The sequence below is a fragment of the Notolepis coatsorum genome, assembly GCF_963971535.1.
Source record: "Notolepis coatsorum genome assembly, chromosome: 10".
Taxonomy (NCBI): Eukaryota; Metazoa; Chordata; class Actinopteri; order Aulopiformes; family Paralepididae; genus Notolepis; species Notolepis coatsorum.
Genome location: NC_140174.1, coordinates 97,669,235 through 97,686,146, shown reverse-complemented (window position 1 = coordinate 97,686,146; position 16,912 = coordinate 97,669,235). Strand labels below are relative to the sequence as shown.

The 16,912-nt window shown below is 47.7% G+C and overlaps 1 protein-coding gene across 2 annotated transcripts in view; it reads left to right on the top strand.

The window, feature by feature from the left end:
- tpcn1 (two pore segment channel 1) overlaps window positions 1–16,912 on the top strand; it is a 63,730-nt gene that overhangs the window by 13,941 nt on the left and 32,877 nt on the right. For both annotated transcript variants that reach the window (XR_014620179.1, XM_084323423.1), the window contains exon 3: window positions 16,363–16,539. Coding sequence is in view for 1 of the 2 variants with exons in the window: in XM_084323423.1 (XP_084179549.1) it covers window positions 16,363–16,539 (177 nt within the window). In the remaining variant the exon portion in view is untranslated. The remainder of the gene's footprint in view (window positions 1–16,362; window positions 16,540–16,912) is intronic.

Genomic DNA, 16,912 nt, shown 5'->3' with positions numbered 1-16,912 from the left:
AATGTTATAGAGCCCACCACGCTAACATGGCTAAACCGCCAAAATGACAGAGAGGCAGAGAACTATAATTATACGGATCCATAAATTACAGCTAAAGGAACTAATCATCCGGGATGCCCAGGCTAGAAAAGGCAAGTCGTACAAAGGCCACTGCATTGCTATTTACGAAGACTACCCACGGGAGATCATGGCTCAACGTGGAGAATACAGAGGCCATGTCGGAGTTATGGCGGATGGGCTACAGACCGACACTACTATTCCCAGCCAGGCTAACTATCGTAACCAAACAAGGGACGTGAAAGAAGCTTGGGTCGGTTGCCGAAGCAGAGGACTACCTAAAGGAAGTGCGGGGGAACCCAGAAGCTACCGAAGATGTTTGCTAACAACGTGGTTGTCGAACATGTCTACAGTTAGGCCAAGCTAAGTTGGCCATGCTCTGAGACTTTCATTTCTCGATCCTTGCTTGGCGGCTTTGGTATGTTGACATACACTAATTTGGAACACAGGTGGTTTAAATACACCACATAAACGCACCAGTGTGCTGGGTCTGCTGAAAAGAAAAATAATAGATTTAGCTCTATTAAATGAAACCCACCTTATGAAGACTGATGTGGCGAGATTAGACAACCGATTTGATCATGTAATATCCTCCTCCGCGAACAACAAGATGCGAGGTGTCGCCATTGTGACGAGATGTAATTTAGATATTAAGGTGTTGGATGTTTTGGCTGATGCAGAGGGAAGGATAACAATGGCAAAAGTTGAATTCTCTAACAGGAAAATCGCATTAATTTCGATATGCTCTGAAACATATTTGACGCATATCTTTATAAGACAATCACTAGGATAATGTTGGAACTCCATGACTACGCCTTTTATTGTGGGGGGCGATTTTAATACGTGTTGGGACTCAACGATTGACAGATCCGGAATCTCAGAGACACACGATCAAAAGCAATCCTCTGCTTCCCTTCGGGCCTGGGCCCGCGATACTGGCCTAACTGACCCATGGCGCCTAGTTAACCCTACCTTAACTCATTGAACGCCAAAAACTAGTATTCTCGTTTTTCAAAGCCAACCGTTGGCCGCCGAAAACGTAAATACTTTTTTTTTTATATATATATTTTTTATTATTATTATTCTAAACAGTCCGTCGGACCTTCTTGTGTGAGCTCTGTGTGAATTGGAATTGAAATGACGATCGAATCCCGATAGGTGGCAGTATCGCCTACCTTTTGAACTGGGCTAGTTTACTGTGGGGAAGGGGGTTGCTCACTCACTGCTGGCCAGAGTCGTCGTAGCCACTAGCCTGCGGACTGTCTATGCAATGGCGAGCGAACTATTGGAGATTATTATGAAGAGGACAAAACGATCACACTTATGGATGATAAGGTGCGTTTTCACCAGACTACATTGGACTCAGCACTTCTGGTAAATCAGAAAAATACTATAGTCAAACCGGCCGAGCATGTAACATCTGTTACCGCTCCACGGTAGTCGCCGACACTAGAGTTGAGAGCACTCCAGACTAGGGCCAACTAACGTTCGGCAATGACGATCGCCTAGACGAGCAAACTATTGGACATTATTATGAAGAGGACAAACGGTGACGATCCATCCATAGCATAAGGTGCGTTTTCACCAGTCTATGTTGGATTCTAGTATTTTCAAACAGGCTGTTTGGATGTAATGATAACGTTATCTGTTGGCCGCTGCCAGGGCGTTATTTATTGTTCTGACCCAAGACACTTCGGAGCAAGAGTGGACAGGGTTTTGGTGGACCTGCTGACGAAGGTAACGTCTATTTTACCAAACCCCATCATAAAACATGCCTTTGTAATGATCCCAGCGTCAGAAAACAATTCCGGGACCCCCCCCCCCCCCCCCCCCCCCCCCATGGTTTGAGAATCATTCTACTATGGTCATGTTACCTTTGACCTGCAAATAATATAGGTGGCAGGTGAGCAACCTGCATGAAATGCGCATATGCGCACAAAACACGTCATATCTCGCGTTCCAGGAAACGGAACTGAATTATTTTGAAACGGGGCGATTTTTTGCATGGGATAGCGCAGGAACGAAGGTATGTATGTAGAACTAAATGGTTTTTCCCCTGTTGGAGTATACATATTTCCTGAGCCATACTATTGTCTCCATAGCTATAATATAGAATATACGATGGGTCTGCAAACATCGTGAAAATGGTCAAAAAACGCTGGCGCCAGGGAGTACAGATGGAAAAACTGCGTGGCAGTCAAAGAGTTAAAGGACGTTTCCTGTTTCTCTGCCAGACATAAGATATTTTCCAGGATTGACTACTTGTTCTCTTCTCCCAATCTCTTCGACAGCTTTGATGTCTCTTTATTACCCATGGCTTTCTCCGATCATAAAGGTATCTCTTTCACAGCTTTGTTTGGTAAACTGACCACAAGAGCCCCCAGGTGGCGATTTAACTCTTCGCTACTAAAAAACAAAGACTTCTGTACCGAATTAAAAGAAAAACTCACGGGCAGCTAGGTGGTGTAGTGGGCAAGGCGCTCGCCATCAACGCTGGAGACGCTGGGTTCGAATCCAGCTCTCGGCGTTGCTATCAGCTTGGCTGGTCGTTCATACTAACACAATTGGCAGTGTTAGGGGTGGGAAAGCTGATGGGTGGGTCCTGGGCGTTGTGGACAGCGACCCTTACAATTCGGTCGGGGCGCCTGCACAGCGAGGGTAGGATCTGGAGGGAGGTAGTGTGACCTTCCACACGTTACACTCTCCCGGTGAGAATCTGCGCTGCCAGGCTGGCTGCCGGCTGGCTGCACATGCGTCGGAGGAAAGCATGTGACAGTCTCCGGCCTCCCGGACCAACAGTAGGGGGGAGTGCGCAACAACCAGGAAGGGGGTTGGGAATTGGCATAACGACTAACAGTGGGATGGGAGAAAAATCGGATAATAAAAAAAAATAAAACTCACAATTTTTGGGAATTACTGTTAACACAGTAAAGGATTCTAGAATATTATGGATCTCGGTGAAGGGATTTATCAGAAGCCACACCACCCTTTTCGCATCCAACTTACGTAAAGCACGGTTATCTAAACTTAAAAAACTAGAAACTTTATATGCTGATCTATACACTTCGCTCCAATCTAACTACAATGAACAGACGAATACACAGCGGACAATTGTTAAAAAGGAGATAAACTATTCTTAGACTGTGTTCCAAATTTTTTATGCACAGAACGAGACAGAATTACTACTTCCATGGTGCTAGAACTTGTCATTTACTCTCAATGAGAATCCGTGCTAATGATCAGTTTTCCGATATCCCTTCAATCAGAACCCAACAGGGGGAGTTAACAACAGACTCAAAGAAGATTAATGACACCTTTTAGATAATTTTATTTCCATTTATATAGTTCAGAAGTCACTTTTGATCAATCTAAATTTGAGGCGTTTACCAGCGGTCATGAGCTACCGAGGATGTCCGAGGAGGGGGCCGGGCAGTTGGGGAGGCCAATCACTCTGGTAGAACTCAGAGACGCAATTGCTGAGATGCAGAAGGGCAAAGCACCCGGATGGGATGGAATTCCACCCGAACTATACCTAGCGTTCTAGGGGGACTGTACATTGGAGGTGGGTGGGGGGTGGGGGGGGGGCTGTCTCAGTCTCGAGGTCTTCTAGATAGGGCTGTCCTTTGAGTCCCGGACTTTTCACGCTATCCCTGGAACCATTAGCTCAATTTATAAGAGAAACAGAAGAAATTGTCCCTATAACAATCAAAGATACCCCTCACAAAATTGCTCTTTATGCGGACGATTTACTGATCTTTATGCAGCACTCCTCCAAATCGGCCACAAACTTACTTGGGATAATTGACGAATTTGGTGAACTATTAGGCTTCAAAATCAACTGGCCCAAATCCCTTTGTCTACCCCTTTAATGAGTTGGCCAGAGCTGTGGACATCCCCATAGTTGGACATTTCAAATACCTCGGCATCGAGATTTTTCCCACCTTGAGTCAGACTGTTAGACACAATTATACAGGCATGTACAACAAAATACTTCAGGATCTCAACAGATGGTCGAGCCTCCCCAACTTGCTACAAGCCCTAGCATCGATTATCAAAATGAACGTACTACCCAGAATAAACTTGGTTAGCTCAATGCTCCCCCCCCCAAATCTACTACTGCCGCAAAATACAATCTACAATATCTAAATTCATTTGGAACAACAAGCGGCCGAGAATCAAAAGAACCACCACTTGGCGTAGGAAACAGGACGGGGGTCTAGCAATCTATTTCTGGTCCTTCTCATTGACCAGATTGGGCGCCAACCATTAACCCTTTCACTGCTACACTACAGAAGGTTAACCCTTTCACTACCACACTACAGAAGGTTAACATTTTACTACCACACTACAGACGGTGTGGTAGTGAAAGGTTAATCGTCTGTAGTGTGGTAGTGAAAGGGTTAACCGTCTGTAGTGTGGTCGTGAAAGGGTTAACCGTCTGTATATATATACGTTTTTGGATTGTTTTTCCTTTTTTTCGATTTTAATATTCTATTCAATGTCACAGACCTGTATGTTGCCGTAAAAAGGCATACTGGGACTCCGAGGGTGCAGTACCGGCCAGATGCTGCTAGTAGGCAGTATCGAGAGTGCAGTAAACACTGTTCCAGACCGGGTGTTGGGTTTAAACCGCTCTGGGCGCAGTTTTTTAGTACAGGTAAGCCTAGGGCTTCACTTGATCGCATTGAATCGTTTTCGGGACAATCGATGCATGTGTTGTGCTGGATTATGTCGTGGACCAGATGGACATCAGATGGACCAGGTGCCGATCAAACAATTGGAATATTCTTTTTGGAATACCCCTGACCACAGATAAGGACTATCTGATGTCAATTTCAGCCTGATCCAACAATGTTTTCATAATAATAATGAATGCCGTTACTGGCAGTCAAAGCATCAGAAACGACCCCCCCCCCCCTTTCATGCATTCATGATGAAACATAATACCTAATATTATATACATTTGATTTGTAAATAGTAGCGTGTCCAGGGACGAAACGCCAATGCTTTCAGTAGAATTCACGTTGCGCCCTATATCCAGCCTCCCAGGAATTAGCCCGGATCATTCCGAAATTATACTTATATTCACCACGGCATAACGCGCAAACGTATTCATGAAAAGATTTTTTTTGCATCTTGGACAGAAGATAGTTACTGTCAAATGACCATAGTATTGTATCCATAGCTATAATATAGAATATAGATATAGCTCTACAAACAATGTGACGCTTTAACAGCGTGGCCTAGCTAGAACAGGATGGGGAATATCCTCTGCCCTGAATGAGTTACCGTAACTGGTTTGATCCCGAGATTGCTGTGTCATGGCACCCCTTGGAGGAGGCAACAGTCTATCCACAAAGACTACAAGATATAATATATTCCAACTAAGGCTGTCAAAGTTAACGCACAATTCTGTTAACGCCATTATTTTTTTTAACGCGCGATTAACGTTTTCGAAAATTATTATATTTCTTTTACTTTTTATTAATTTTTTTATTTTTTTTACTAGACTTCACTCAGGTGTATTATTGATACTCTCATTGATACCATGTTTGTTTCTTACTCAAAGTGTGTGTGTGTGTGTGTGTGTGTGTGAGATGGAGAGATGAGGAAGGGGCAAGAGAGAAAGAGAGCTGGGAGAGTGCGTGTGTGTGTGAGAGAGAGAGAGAGGGGCAGCGATGCAGTGGTGGTAGGACGCGGTTACACGCCGTTGTAGCAGATCACTGAGGCAGAAGTGCGCGCGGATGTGCATGCACGCACACAAAAATGTGTTCACAATTGTCACTGGACTCGTCGCGCCGTGCGGCAAGTACCCGGCCGGCACTTATCACCTAGACTTTGCATAATAATAGGATACCGATAGCATAACAACAAGAAGAGCCAAACCAAAATACAAGCCCTGTACCAATTGGTGGGGGGTTGCTTGATGTGTGGTCCCGACTGGAAGGATGAGACATTAAGTTGTGCTTCAGTCAGAAGGAAACGGTCCTTCTGTAAACTAACTCTAAGTTACATTGTTAATTTAGTTTGTATTAACTTTTCTAGTTTGTTAATTCAATTAAAGAAATTGTAACTACAATTACATTTAAAACATTGTTATGCATAATAATCATCTGTTCTGTGCGCAACCGAGGGAACATGTATGCGCGGGAGCGCGCGTGCATGTGGCGTTTGGGCAGTTCCCATATTACGACTGCACCACTGGAGAGGGGGTATGTGAGTCTTCAGCCCTTGTGTGGGTGAATGTAACACGTTCTTAACGTTTTCTTTCCCCTCTTATTTCATGCATACTTTATTCATTGTTTTAGATTTTTATTTTCTTAAATTATTTTGTGCATCACTCTGTTTTGAATTTGATGCAAATTTGCAATGCATGAGGGTCATCCTTTTGTGTTAAATGGCTGCATAAAGCAAGCATTTGTTGACTCCTGTTGATAAGAGTATTAAAACTTGAAAAAGATTTCATTTTTGTGATTAATTGCAAGTTAACTATGGACAATTATGCGATTAATCAGATTAAATATTTTAATCAATTGACAGCACTAATTCCAACACCTCGATTAGAAAATGCCAATTATGATTTGGTCCTATCATCTCCCATGTTATTCAGACATGGCGTAACGCACAGAGATCTTGTACCATCAAATGCCTGTGGCACCTCGACTCCCCAATATATAGGGATGGGAATTGATAAGATTTTATCGATACGATTCCATTATCGATACGATTCTTTATCGATTCCCTTATCGATTCCTGATCAATTTATAATTTAAATAAATAAATTGGAAATGCAACAGAACTAAGCTGGTTAGAATAGCAAGATGCAACTTGACATTTTTGATTTATTGTTGAGCCCCCCTGTCAGAAAAATACAAAAACTGTAAAAAATGTATTAACTATTGTGGTGACCTATATTAAGAGACATTCACCGAGGTGGGCTTGTGCCTTTAAGAGTGTGGGTTTTACTGTTTAGGGGACAGGTTAAATACCACTTCCGGTTCCGGGTTAACTTTGTTGTTATTTGTAAATGCTATGTGAGTGAGAAGTAAAGTACCTCAACTCGAACCACGTCTCTGGCTCGCTACTTTCTTATCGCCACATTGGTGACCCTGTGAAGAACATTTGTAACGTTAACAGCATTTAGCGTTATGTCTGAAAACAACGGCGTCGCGCAACCGCAAGCACCCGCACCGAATGCTAACGATGCTAACATGCTACAAGCGAACATTTACGCTGAGACCGTCAAGTTGCCCGACTTTTGGCAGCATAATCCCCGGCCGTGGTTTCAACACGTCGAAGCCCAATTCCAGCTGAGAGGAATAACACAAGATCTAACTAAGTACTTCCATGTTGTGGCGGCGTTGGATGCTTCAACGACGGCACGGGCGATGATGCTGTTGGAGGATCCGCCGGCAGCTGACAAGTACAATGCGCTAAAGACATTCCTTCTGAAGCTGTATGAGCTGTCGGAACTGGAGAAAGCGGACCGCCTGCTGTCCCTCAACGGCCTCGGCGATGGCAAACCGTCGGAGTTGATGGAAAAAATGCTGGCTGTACTGGGATCAGCTGATCCCTCTTTTCTATTTACTCACATTTTCTTGCGACAGCTTCCAGTGCCTGTGCGCACAGCACTGGCGAGTTCCCTCCTCTCCTCCACCAAGGACTATCGCGGCCTGGCTGCAGAAGCAGACAGGGTTTTCCTGGCCAACAGGCAGCAGCAGTTTGTCCATGCGCTGCTGCCCCACCAGGGCACCTCTGCCCCACCACTGGAGGCCTATACAGACACCGCGGCTGCGGTGACAGCCCGACGCCAACCCGACGATGGGCTCTGCTATTACCATGCCAGGTTTGGGGACAGGGCCAAGCAGTGTCGCAAGCCATGCAGTTTCAAGGGGCAGGGAAACGCCAGGGCCGGCGCTCATTAGTGGCTGTGGGTGCCGGCCATGACTGCAAGCTATTGTTTATCACCGACTCCTTGTCTGGCCGGCGGCTGCTGGTGGACTCGGGCGCGCAACGCAGCATCCTGCCGGCACAGGGCGTGGACACCATGGACGGCAGACACGGGCCCCAGATGGACGCAGCGAACGGTACGCCCATACGTACCTACGGCACCAGGTATGTGGAGGTGTGTTTTGGGGGGCGCCGTTTCGGCTGGGGTTTTGTGATGGCTGCGGTGTCCACGCCGCTCCTGGGAGCAGACTTCCTCTGTGCTTTCAGTCTGTTGGTAGATGTGAAAAACTGTCGCTTGATCGATGCCCTCTCTTTTTCCTCTTACCCCTGCACGCTTGGAGCGGTGGGGGGGGGCGGAGCTCTCTGCCTGTTGAACACACTTGCCACCGGGGACCCGTATGAACGCCTGCTCGCTGGGTTCCCTGACCTCACCACACCCACGTTCTCATCTGCAGTGGCCAAACACGGTGTGGAACACCATATTACCACAGAGGGCCCCCCAGTCTATGCCCGGGCCCGGCGCCTCGACTCAGCCAAGCTGGCAATCGCCAGGGGGGAGTTTTTCACCATGGAGCGACTTGGCATTGTGCGCCGCTCGAACAGCCCGTGGGCTTCTCCATTACACATGGTTACAAAGGCTGGCGGAGGTTGGCGCCCCTGCGGCGATTTCCGTCGCCTTAATAACGCCACAACCCCCGACCGGTACCCTGTTCCGCACAGACAGGACTTCTCTACCCACCTGGCAGGGGCTGTCATCTTCTCCAAGGTGGACCTGGTGCATGGTTACCACCAGGTGCCGGTCCATCCACGGGATGTGCCAAAGACGGCTGTCATTACACCCTTTGGGCTTTTTGAATTCCTAAGAATGCCTTTCGGGCTCATGGGGGCGGCGCAGACGTTTCAGCGCCTAATGGACTCTGTGCTCCAGGACATGCTGTTTTTGTTTGTATACTTGGATGACATTCTTATAGCCAGTACGTCCATAGAGGAGCACATGACACACCTCCAGCAGCTGTTTGAGCGGCTCAGTAAACACGGCCTCATCATAAACCCAACCAAGTGCCAGTTCGGGCAGTCCATCACTTTCCTCGGACACCATGTCGCTCCACAGGGAGCCACCCCACTCCCCGCCAGGGTGGAGGCCGTTGCCAGTTTTCCTCGTCCCCGCACCGTACGGGCTCTAGAGGAGTTCCTGGGCATGGTGAACTTTTACAACCGGTTCCTTCCCCACTGCTGCCCACCTCATATGGCCCTTGTACGAGGCCCTGCGGGGCAAGGTGCCCAAGGACGAGTTAGACTGGTCCTCGGGGATGGACAGCGCTTTTGGGGCTGCCAAGACCGCGCTAGCCAACGCTGCTCTGCTGGCGCACCCCTCTCCCACTGCCCCGGTCGCCCTCACGACAGACGCCTCTGACTATGCAGTGGGGGCGGTGTGCGAGCAGTGGGTGGGCGGTGCCTGGCAGCCACTGGCCTTTTTTAGCAAACAGCTCCGCGACAACGAGCGTAAGTACAGTACTTTCGACAGGGAACTGCTGGGTCTGTTCCTCGCCACCAGGCACTTTAGATTCCTGTTGGAAGGCCGCCAGTTCACTGCCTTTGTGGACCACAAGCCGCTAACGTTCTCCATGGCCAAGACCTCTGAGCCGTGGTCGGGACGTCAGCAGCGGCAGCTATCGGCGATCTCCGAGTTAACCACGGACATTCAGCACGTGGCGGGCAAGGACAACTTTGTCGCCGACTGCCTCTCTCGGGCGGTCATCGGGTCCGTCCACTTGGGACTCGATTATGCCGCCATGGCGGCAGACCAAGCCACGGACTCAGACATTCAAGCCTATCGGACGGGTCCTACCGCACTGCAGCTGGAGGATGTGGTGTTCGACACAGCTAACGCCACTCTCCTCTGCGACATCTCCACTGGCCAACCGCGCCCTATGGTGCCTACGGCCTGGCGGCGCCGGGTTTTTAACATGATCCACAGCCTTTCCCACCCAGGTGTGAAGGCCTCGACTAAGCTGGTGGGGGTCAAGTTTGTGTGGCCTGGCCTCCGGAAGGATGTTAGGACCTGGGCTAGCTCATGTGTGGCGTGCCAGCGTGCCAAAGTGCACCGCCATACCAAAGCCCCTTTGGCACCGTTTATAGTGCCGCAGAGGCGCTTCGACCATGTGAATGTGGACCTGGTGGGCCCCCTGCCCCCCTCCCATGGATATACTCACCTCCTCACCATGGTGGACAGGACCACCAGGTGGCCGGAGGCTGTTCCACTGTCCTCCACTACGGCAGCGGAGGTGGCCCGGGCGTTCATCGGCTGCTGGGTGGCCCGTTTTGGCACACCGGGGGACATCACAAGCGACAGGGGCCCCCAGTTCACTTCGGAGCTCTGGACTGCAGTTGCGGAGCACCTGGGGGTGAAGATCCACCGCACTACGGCGTACAACCCGCAGGGCAACGGACTTTGCGAGCGGTTCCATAGGGACATGAAGGCCGCTCTTCGGGCTGCCCTTACGGATGGCGACTGGGTTGACCGCCTCCCGTGGGTCTTGCTTGGTCTTCGTTCTGCCCCCAAAGAGGACCTCCAGGCCTCGTCCGCCGAGCTGGTGTACGGCCAGCCGCTGCGGGTCCCTGGGGAGTTTCTTCCGGAGGCCACAGCGTCCTGGTCCGTCGCCTCCCATCGAACAGTGTCCCGGGGTGTTGCCAATGCCCTTATTCCCATTCCAACATCCCGCCACTGCCTTCCCCAGTCCTACGTCCCCAGGGACCTGCCATTGGCCAAATATGTTTTCATCCGGCACGACAGCCATCGGACCCCGCTGCAGCCCCCTTATGACGGGCCTTTCCGTGTCCTGGAGGCAGGCACTAAAAACTTTGTTGTGGACATGGGAGGCAGGCCAGAGCGGGTCACTATAGACCGTCTTAAGCCTGCTCACTTGGACAAGGACGAACCAGTTAAGTTGGCCCTGCCCCCGCGGCGGGGGCGCCCCCCGGTTTCGGCTCAGACCCCTGCCCTATCCTCTGTACCGGCCTTGGCCCCTTCCGGGGCCCGGCCGCTGGTCCCGCTTATCTCCCTTAATCCCCCTCTGGTTAAGCGCAGTCGGTTCGGCCGCTTGATCCGTCCCCCTCCTGATGTGGAGGGGGGGGGGGGCATCCGCGGGGGGGCGGGGACGCTCTCTCATTGACGGTACACAGTGTGAGAAGAGCATTTATGCAGGTGAACACCAGGAAGGCTGCTGGCCCAGATGGAATAACAGGACGCATACTTAAGTCCTGTGCCAACCAGCTTGCCCCTGTGTTCACCGCCATATTTAATCAATCCCTGGCGGAGTCGGTGGTCCCTGCCTGCTTCAAGTTGTCTACCATCATCCCTGTACCGAAGAAACCCTCCCCAACATGTCCAAATGACTACAGACCGGTGGCACTCAAGTTCTTTAATCAAGTTCTTTAATAGTTGTCATACAGAAGTACAGAATACTTTCATACAAAATGCTTCTTACTGTTACGCTCCAGAGACTGTGCTAGACAAGATAGTATCAAATAACATAATAACATAATATAGCATGTAATTTAGAAGAAGAAAAATGAGGTCACGGTGTTCGGTATAGACATATGTACAATGTTCTGAGTTACCATATAATATACAATACTATGCAGTGTACTAATGTACAGTACTATCTAGTGCAAAGCAGAAATGGGATGAGGTACAATTTTAGGTACAATTTACAGTAAGGTGTACGAGTTGTAGTGCAATCCTTCACCCATAAATATAAAGTGTGGGGAGTGGGTGCTACAGTGTGTTTGTTTAAAGTGGGTGCTACAGTGTGTTTGTTTAAAGTGAGTGTGTGCGTGTGGATGTGTGTGCTATGTGCGTTTGGTGGTTGTTGTTGTGTAGTGTTCATTCATTGTTCGTTTAGCAGCCTGATGGCCTGGGGATAGAAGCTTGCCCGCTTCTATCATGATCACCTCTGTGGTCATGAAATGTTTTGAGAGGCTGGTCAAGGACTACATTTGTGCCTCCCTCCCCAGTGATATGGACCCTATGCAATTTGCATACAGGACAAACCGGTCCACTGACGACGCGGTCTCCCAGGTACTGCACAGCACCCTCTCCCACCTTGACCGTCAGAAGGGGGGCTATGTGAGACTGTTGTTCATTGACTACAGCTCAGCGTTCAACACCATAGTCCCCACCAGACTGGTGGACAAGCTGATCGAGCTGGGTCTGAGCTCCGCCCTGAGCGCCTGGGTACTGGACTTTCTGAGTGAAAGACCCCAGGCGGTCAGGGTGGGGGGTCAGACCTCCAACACCATCACCCTGAGCATCGGGTCCCCCCAGGGCTGTGTTCTAAGCCCCCTGCTGTACTCACTCTACACACACGACTGTGTGGCCAAGTTCAGCTCCAACTCCATAGTGAAGTTCGCAGACGACACGGTGGTGGTGGGGCTGATCTCGGACAACGACGAGAAGGCCTACCGGGAGGAGGTTGAGGTACTGGAACGCTGGTGCCAGGACAACAGCCTGCTCCTGAACATTGGTAAAACCAAGGAGCTGATCGTGGATTATAGGAGAGGACAGCAGGAGACACACACACCACTGATGATTAACGGGGCTACCGTGGACAGGGTGAGCAGCTTTAAGTACCTGGGGGTCCACATCTCAGAGGATCTGACATGGTCAACACACATAGACACAGTAGTAAAGAAGGCGAAACAGCGCCTCTACCACCTGAGACAGTTAAGGAAGTTCAGAGTATCGGGGAAGATACTCCAGTCCTTCTACTCAGGAGCTGTAGAGAGCATCTTGACCGGAAACATCACTGCCTGGTATGGAAACAGCACGGCACAAGACAAGAAGGCCCTACAGAGAGTGGTGCGCTCAGCCGAGCGTACCACGGGTATTGCACTACCTCCCCTGCAGGTTCTATACAACAAGAGGTGCAAATCCAGAGCCTGCAGGATAATGAAAGACCCTCACCACCCCAATAACAGCCTGTTCCAGCTGCTGAGGTCAGGCAGACGCCTGCGAACCCCAGCTACTAGGACAGAACGGCTTAGGCTCAGCTTCTTCCCCCAGGCCATCAGAGTCCTGAACAATGAACATTGAGTACCACTGTAACACTTTAGCATGAGCGGGCACACACTCAGGCCGCACGCACCCTCACTTATTGCCAAAAGGAAAGGCCACTTTAAATTAGTATTAGCAACAGTAACAGTGTATTGCACTACTATTGCTACTACTGTTAACTGTCAACTGTTACCCGTCATTGCACAAATTTATTGTTACCTGCTACCTGTTATTGCACAATTTTATTGCACAAATTTTTTGTATTGGATTCTATTATATGTTATATGTTGTACCAATTGCACATCGTTGCGGGCAAGACCACCCGCATTTCATTGTATATCCGTATGCCGTGACAAATAAAACTCTTGACTTGACTTGACTCCACGTTGACTATTTCGTGCTGTGATCTGTTCACTGATGGACTGTTCACTGGCTATTAATTAGTTGCAGTTTTTGTATTGGTGAATTCTTGGGGGGGCCTGTGTGGTGACCTATATTAAGAGACATTCACCGAGGTGGGCTTGTGCCTTTAAGAGTGTGGGTTTTACTGTTTAGGGGACAGGTTAAATACCACTTCCGGTTCCGGGTTAACTTTGTTGTTATTTGTAAATGCTATGTGAGTGAGAAGTAAAGTACCTCAACTCGAACCACGTCTCTGGCTCGCTACTTTCTTATCGCCACACTATACTGTATAGTATACACTTAAATAAAATAATGTATTTGAGATTCTCTTAAACTAATTTAATCTATTGAACTGTAGTTGCATTCAACAGGTCGTTATTGCAAAAGAGAATTCTTTATCAATAACCTACCTGTATAAATAAAGGTTAAAAGTAAAAAACATGACTGACACATAAGTAACATGACATCTAGGAAAGCAATTCACCTACCAAAATTCTGAGGCTTCTACCTCCTCTGATGTTGCGCGCGAGTACACACACACATGCGCATACACACACACGGCTCCCTCCCCCGAGAGCCCCCACCCGTGCCAGCTCAGTGTTCTCTCTCTGTCTCTCTCTGTCATCATGAGCATGGCTATTTTAGCTAGCTAGCCGCTAACGTTAGTTTACCACGTAAATTAATGACTTAACTAGGATGCAAAGCACTTTCACTTTTCACTGCACATAGAAACAGCGGGAGCAATTTCGAGCCCTTTAGGTTTTCCTAGTCAAGGAATCAAATAGTCTGCTATGGTTGGCTGCATGCGTGGTGCTAACGTTATTGTTTTAAAATGCGCAACTGTAGGAAAAACATGGCATCGATAAGAGGAATCGATAGTCCTGTTTTTTGGGTTGGATGGCAGAGATGGGTGGACTCTCCTATGGTGTTCTGACCTGCTGCGCTTCGCCTAAATAATTGTATGGATGTACCGGTATATACATTATTTATATTATACTGCTTTACCGAATAAATTTTATTTGACTTAATTTTATTGTCCTGTCATTGCAATAAGTTACTGTCCTGTGATGTCTTGTGTATTATTATTATTTCTGTATTGTGTTGTGTCTTGTTTCATGTGAAAATGAGGAAAAAATAATAAAATGATCACAATTTTCTTTTAATCTTGTCGGAGACGTATGTTTAGGTAAAACTTTAGGCAGATAAGAGAATGTTTACAAGCAAGCCACCATTTCAAGGACTCATGTTTTTTTCCCGTGTGACATCATATAAAAATGGTCCAAATGACTCGTTTTAACCCTTTCACAACCACACTACAGACGACCTTGTGTGTGTGTGTACACACCCTCAAGACCCCTACGCTCTGCCTCTTCTGGATGGCTCAGACCCACTCCTATCCAAGCTCCGGTGGACAATGGTGGAACAAACTTCCCACCACAGTCAGGACAACCGAAACCTGCCCAGTTTTCTGCCGTTGACACACAAAAAAACTTCACATTTCTTCAATCAATATCTGAATTAAAGAAGGAAAAAAACAAAAACGACTAACCTTTGTACCGTCTTTTACTAGTATGCTACTAAGGAATCTATCTTGCCTATATTACTACCTACTCTGTTAATATGTCTATACTACTATGCACTCAAGACTGTAGCACCCAAGGTCAACACTGTTTTACCAACAATGTAACTTACCCTTAGCTGCCAGAGTTGTACATACCCTTCCTGCTGACCTGGATAAAAGAGTAAGCTAAAATGACTAAATGTAAAATGTACCCAGTACGCACACAAGCACTGAAAAAACTAGTTTCTCACTATACCTTTTTTATAATTTTTTACTGTATTGCCAACAACAATGCAATATGACAGTACAGACTAAATAAAATAAAGTAAACACTTAAAAATAAATAACATTGAGATTGGGTCCCTCCTCAGGTGCGGCTGGGTAGCGCAGTGGAGAATGCACTCACCTACCATTGCAGAGACTCTGGGTTCGAATCCAGCTGACCGGCTTGGTCAGTCGTCCCTACTAACACAATTGGCAGTGTTAGCGGGTGGGAAGCCGGCGGGGTATGTGTGTGTCCTGGTCGTTGGTTCCTACTGGTCGGTCGGGGCGCCTGTTCAGCAGGGAGGGGATCGGGGGGGAAATAGCGTGAACCTCTGCATACGTTACATTCCCCCAGTGAGACTCCTCGCGGTCAGGTGAAAAGAAGCGGCTGGCTGACTCCACATGTATCGGAGGAGGCATGTGGTAGTCTTCACTCTCCCTAGGCCGACAGTGGGGCAATGCGCGCAACGACCAGGAAGGGAATTGGCATAACGACTAAATTGGGATGGGAGAAAAATACAGAAAAAAGTGAGAACAAAAGAAAATTGATAAAAAATTAAGATTGGGTCCCTCCTCCAAAGCATTCCCGCCTACACAAATATACCTACATATTTCTACCTCTATATATATATATATATATATACATACCCATAATACAAACATGTATATTTCCCTCCATCCTGTCTCAAAGCAGTGTGTCCCAAGCCTACCCAAGATAGCTAATAATTGACCTCCATCTCCTCTCAAAGAGAGGCATCTTCAGCTGTAGCTAGGCTGTCATGTGTTCCATCGTATATACGTACATGTTTAACCTTCTGTACCCATTGAGCAATCGTGGGGGGCTCAGGTTTCATCCAATTAATAGTAATACATTTTTTTGCAATCATCAATAAGATATGTAGTATATAGTACTGATCCGTGTCCAACACTCGTTCACGCTATATTTCTAACAGAGACAACATTGGGTCCATGGGAATGTCCGTCTCACTATACCTTTTAATCACACCGATTCACCCGACTGCTGTCATATGTCCGCTGTGTCCGATTGGCTTGTGTCCTTGTGTTTGCACAGGAAGGAGAGAACAACGACAAGTTCTACACTCACCCTCGAAACCCCAAAGCTCTGGCAGCGTATCTGTTTGCCCACAACCACCTGTTCTACATGATGGAGCTGTTGACGGGCCTGCTGCTGATGGTGCTGTCTCTGTGTGAGGCTCCTGCCGTTCCCTCCTTACGCCTGGACGTCTATGTGAGTGGACACACACACACACACACACACACTAGGGCTGCTCGATTATGGCAAAGATTATAAGCACGATTATCTTTGATTTGATATTGAAATCAGAATTATTAAACACGATTAACTCATTGATTTGAGCATTATAAGATAAGATATTCCTCTTTTGACAAGAATGCAATGCAGCATGTGGCACAATAATCACTTTATCTCAATTATCTTGTTTGAAACTCAGTTAATCGCCCAGCCCTAAAACACACACACACATTTGAATGATTCATTTATGTGATTAATATGATTAATATGTACATAATTACAAACATACAAAGGGGACATAAGCATTGTAGATAAAGGGTAGTAGCAAACGGATAAAGAGATAGCGGTT